Here is a 5,149-nt window from a genome sequence, read left to right as displayed (position 1 = left end):
ATGGCAAAGTCATTTAAGGTACTATGACAAAGATATTAAAATAATGTACATAAAACATGACATGCCAAAGAAGGCGTTTTGCTAGATGGCGTAGCCAGAAACCGTATCACTAACCGAATATATAATTTGGTGAAAATAATATATACGGTTGGATAATTTAGTTTGTATGTTTTTAATTCTATTAATATGTTCCCACAAGTGATGATGAATGCAATATTTTAAAGTATTCCTGCAGTGTTTTATTAAAAAATAACACTACTTTCTCTCATAACGCAGTCAAACAGTCACTGCATGTGCATAATCGATCTTAGAGCAAGTCGATGGGCCTAATAACGTTGCACATAGAAACTATCCCTTAAGCAACAGCCTAAGTGATAGTTTGGGGAACACACGTAGAGAAGTAAACAACTTTATTCAGGTATACCTTAGAGAGTTTTCGTCAAGCGCTAAGAGACACCGTTATCAGGAAACGCACCCCAGACAACAGTGGTATGCAGAGCATCTCTGAACAAACAACACATTAAACCTTTGATTGGATGGGCTACACAGCATCAGAAATAAGTAACAGATACCTAATAAAGTGGTCACTGCCTCAGAGATATGGAAACTAATACAAATAGAAATGTATCACTGATAATCGTACAAACCATGAGCTTAAATGCTGAAAATTATCCAAAAACTCACCCAACTAGCCCAACTTTATATAATAAACTTTATATGTGCCCAATATGCAGTTACAGAGGTAGAAGTGTCTGTCCTGTTGTTATCAATGAGAGATGTGACTTTTTTTTCATTTAGTGCACAATCTGTCCTAATCGAACAAGAAGCCATTCCTATTAAAGATCTTGGTAAATGGGTTCATACCTTGTTTAGTTGTCCAGTCAGGAACATTTCTTTTGCTCTACTTTATACATCTAAGATAGGCATTCTGGTGACCCACCTTTGAACAGAATATCAATTTGTTTTGTCTCTGCTTGCCCCACCTGTTACCAGAAAGCACCCTCCCAGTTTACTGCCTTCTTTACTGTCTTTTGTGTCAGTTGACCAGTGGATCTGTAACATTTGTATTTCTTGGACTGTTCCTTACTGTATGTATATATAATTTGATAAATGACACGCATACACACATACCTCTGATGACATATAACAGAATTGTATTGCTCCCTATCATTTCATTAAAGCTGATAGACCAAGAATGTTATTTTCTTTGCCCATTCTTTGTGAAAGAATTATCAAGCTCAATGACGAGTTTCACAGTTAGCCATTTTGCCTCTCTAAGAAGCAGCAGCATCACTTCTTTCACCGGTTTAACATTAGAAATATTGCTAGTGAACACACATATGCGTTGCACTTGTCACCCCCCCCACCCCATGCTTGACCTGTTTGACTCTAGGAAACCCTTCACCTGAACTCTGATGCAAGCAACTTGGACCTTGACGTAGTCCTGTTGCAGCTAATTGAAAAGGGGGAGAAGGTGGTTGCCTTCCTCAGTTGCTAGCTCAGCAAAGAATGCAATTACTGCATGAGGAGATGGGAGCTGCTGCCAGTGGTGGTTGCGCTTCATCCCTTATAGATGTACCTTCAAAGACAGTAGTTCTGGCTCTGTACATGCCATGCCACTCTCCAGTGGCAGCTCAGATTCAAAGAGACTGGATTGCTTGCTGGATTGAACTATGGCAAAACCTTCACTTCACAGTAGAGGACCAGCAGGGGCCAAGCACAGCAATAAAGGCGGGTGCTCGCTTGGCCCTTTTACAAGCAGCTCTTTTCGCCACTGTGAGCAGGCCATGGAGAAATAGTGGGAGAGTCATGGTTTCCCCAGATGACATATGGAATTTCCAGGTTTTACCTCTCTAGCCCATGTGAGGGCGTGCCAGCCATGGTCAGCATGAAATTAACTTCCACATGCGGAATGCGGGTGTAATCATTGCCGATTGCAGTCAGCTGTGTGGAGAGCTATGTAAGTCACATACTGGCAATGCTCTGAGCTTTGGTGTTTCATTCTGACATGTACACAAAGTAAAGAGGTAAAGAGGTAGTTGGAGGACTGTATTGCTTTTAGTCTTTGGTTGGGCGGTTCCCCTGGACCTTCCCTATTTTGGAGCGAGAGGCGTTCCATTGAGGAATCTTGTTTTTCCCTGACCAATGTTATCTCTCAGGTCAATTTTCTTTTGCCAAAATGTTTTCGCCCCCTTTTTTCAGTTATATTTTCAAGAGACTTGCCTGTTTCTGAGGGTATTCTGTGCTAGTCTGCATTTACCCTGTTCGACCGAACGTCTCATTTGTAACGTTGTGATCCCGTCCTGGTCGCTCTTGGTCACCCGCCACTGCTCCCTCACATAGAGAAACTGGGAAAAACAAATGTTGATTGGACCCAAGCCAAGAACAGAAATGCCACACTGCTGCAGTAATAATGTATCTCATAGGGTGGCTGAACCCGTGGCTCTGATTCCCAAGGCTGCATGTTACACTGCAGTAATATGTCAGAAGCAGCATCACCCGTGTTTCCATTCATTACATCATCACTGAGTCTGGGGGCGGTCCTCTCCTGCCTAAATGAGTGACAGGACAGAGAGGGGAGGGCCCCTAAAGGACAGGATAAAACCTGAGAGCCCGTCAAGAAGAGAGGACTGCCCACCTGAAACCTGAGACAGGTATTTACACCTTTACATTTACAAGTACAGTCATAGAATGCTTCAGTTACTGCGATTCAAGTTGTACTAGATGATATTGTGTGAGCATTTGGAACAGTACAGATGATTCTTGCAGACCTTAGAAATAAAGATAAGTTATTCCAGTTGTAATAATGGGATTTCTCTGATATATATATATTTCTCTCATCACGCGTCAGTTTTTGGTCTGTTCAGGGTCTGTTCTTGGACACTGAGGCTCTCAGGCACCCAGTCAAGCAGCTTTCTGAACTTAATTAAGGAAATGTGAAAGTCAACCTGACCGACTTTCAGGAGTTAGAATCTGAGTTGTGCATTGAAAATACAATTTCATCTCGGACTAGGCTTTATTGGAGTCTGCAAAATTGGCCCATATTTCATATTAAATCTGTCTGAACTTTAACCTCATATTCATGGTTTTATTATTTGTCATGTTCTGGTGTATGGAGCCAAAACACCAGAAACTGTTAATGTTCAAGAAGTTAGGCATTGCATAATATTCTGCTTTTCTCAGTCTGACAGAATTTCCCAGGAAATCTGGGATGAACATAACCTACAACAATCCCATCCTGTTGATTCAGGGCATCGACATTCCCCATCGTTTCATTTACCCAGCGTTTGCCCTGCTGTTGGTCGCCTACCTGATCATCCTGACCACCAACTTAGGTGTCATGCTGCTTATTTTGATGGACAGGAGCCTTCAGCAGCCAATGTACCTGCTGTTCTTTAGCCTGTCCTTCAACGACGTCCTGGGAAACACGGTGGTTCTGCCTCGAATGATGTTGGACATCGTCTCCACCAACCCGTCCATCAGCTACTCCTGGTGTGTCTCCCAGGCCTTCTTCACCCAAGGTTATAGCATATCCTGCCACACGCTGATGATGATCATGGCCTTTGACAGGTATGTGGCCATATGCCACCCTCTGAGGTACACCTCCATCATGAGCCCCACCATGGTAGCTAAGCTCACTGTGTCCGCATGGAGCGCAGCGATAACCGTGAACTCCATCCCACTGGGCCTCGCAGTACGGCTAACACGCTGCCGTTCCATTATTCTTAATGCCTTCTGCGACACTGCATCTCTGTTCAAGCTCTCCTGCCAGGACTTAAGCATTAACAACATCACTGGGCTCACCTGCAGTATCATAGTCTGTGGATTGTCCATCGGCAGCATGGCCTTCACATATTTCAGGATCCTGTTCAGCTGTGTCTCCAAAAAGAACAAGGAGCTCAACAGAAAGGCCATGCAGACTTGCGCCTCCCATCTGGTCCTCTATCTGATCATGCTCTGGTCCGGATACCTCGTCATGATTTTGCATCGTCTACAGATTCACAACGGCTACCGGACGTTGGCGGGACTTCTCCATCTCATCATTCCCGCCAACATGAACCCCATCATATATGCTATACAGACCAAGGAACTAAGGACCAAGATTGTGAAGATACTTTATTCAAAAGTAACCCAGCTGCAGTAATGAAAAAATGTGGCCTTTAAACCAACTGCAGCTTAATGGATGCTCTTATCTACATGTTAAACTAGTGTCTTACACTGTCGTATGCACTTAGTGACCACTTAATTAGTCACACCTGTACACCGGCTTGTTCATGCAAATATCTACTCAGCCAATCATATAGCAGCAACTCACTTCATTCGAGCATGTGTAACAGGTGAGAAATTGCCTGAGTCCGAGGTGGGATTTGAACCCCGGCCTCTCACTTGTCCAAATATCTGTGGAACGAACGCGTTACCAGTCAGCTAAAGACGAACTCGCCCCGAGCCAAGGGGAACAACGTTCTTTTTGAATTTGAGGGTTACGTCATTAGGGAGTGTTGTCGCACGACAACCTGCTACCAGCCTTCGCTTTCATTGCACTTCACCATGCTTACTAGCGAACTAGCTGAGCTAACCATGCTACACATGCAGAAATGGCTAGGAGGTTCAGTTACTATTCAGACCAAACATCTGAATTGGGAAGAAATTTGACTTTGACCTTTGTTGGTGACAGACGGAATGGTTTGAGTATTTAAAAAAATGCTGTTCTCCTGGCATTTTCACGCACAACAGTCTCTAGAGTTTACAGAGAATGGTGCAAAAAACCGAAAACATTCAGTGAGTAGAAGTTCTATGGGCAAAAATGCCTTCTTAATGAGAGAAGTCAGAGGAGAATGGTTAGGGGTGCATTTCCCGAAGCCTTCTTAATGCTACGTTGTTCATAAGTTGTACCTTGAGCTCTACGTGAACGTTTCAGGCTGTTTCCCAAAATGTTCTTAGCTAAGTATACCTTCTGTAAATCGTACTTTCGTAAGGTTGGTCTGGACCACTCTTAGCTATACCTTAGCGATGTTGTCCGCTTGTGGCCACCACTGTTACGACTGCAAGCCTCTGAAATCAGCTGTTGCTCTTAGTTACATCTCAATCTGTTAAGCAATATGTACACTAATAATTCTACAGTTGTAGTTGGCTAATAATATTACTAAAA

General features: G+C 43.3%; 1 protein-coding gene across 1 annotated transcript; it reads left to right on the top strand.

Moving 5' to 3' along the window:
* The first annotated feature begins 3,211 nt into the window (after nucleotides 1-3,211).
* On the top strand, nucleotides 3,212-4,144 carry LOC133133558 (putative gustatory receptor clone PTE03). Its single transcript, XM_061249657.1, has one exon. It carries the CDS (start codon nucleotides 3,212-3,214, stop codon nucleotides 4,142-4,144), a length of 933 nt encoding a protein of 310 aa, XP_061105641.1.
* The last annotated feature ends 1,005 nt before the right edge of the window (nucleotides 4,145-5,149 follow it).

Source organism: Conger conger, chromosome 7, assembly GCF_963514075.1.
Source record: "Conger conger chromosome 7, fConCon1.1, whole genome shotgun sequence".
In the NCBI taxonomy this organism is placed as follows: Eukaryota; Metazoa; Chordata; class Actinopteri; order Anguilliformes; family Congridae; genus Conger; species Conger conger.
Note: the sequence above shows the minus strand (reverse complement) of the source record. Positions and strands in the feature narration are given on the sequence as shown.

Coding starts and splice junctions, on each gene's coding strand:
- LOC133133558 (XM_061249657.1), top strand. CDS start 3,212: ATGAACATAACCTACAACAATCCCATCCTGTTGATTCAGGGCATCGAC.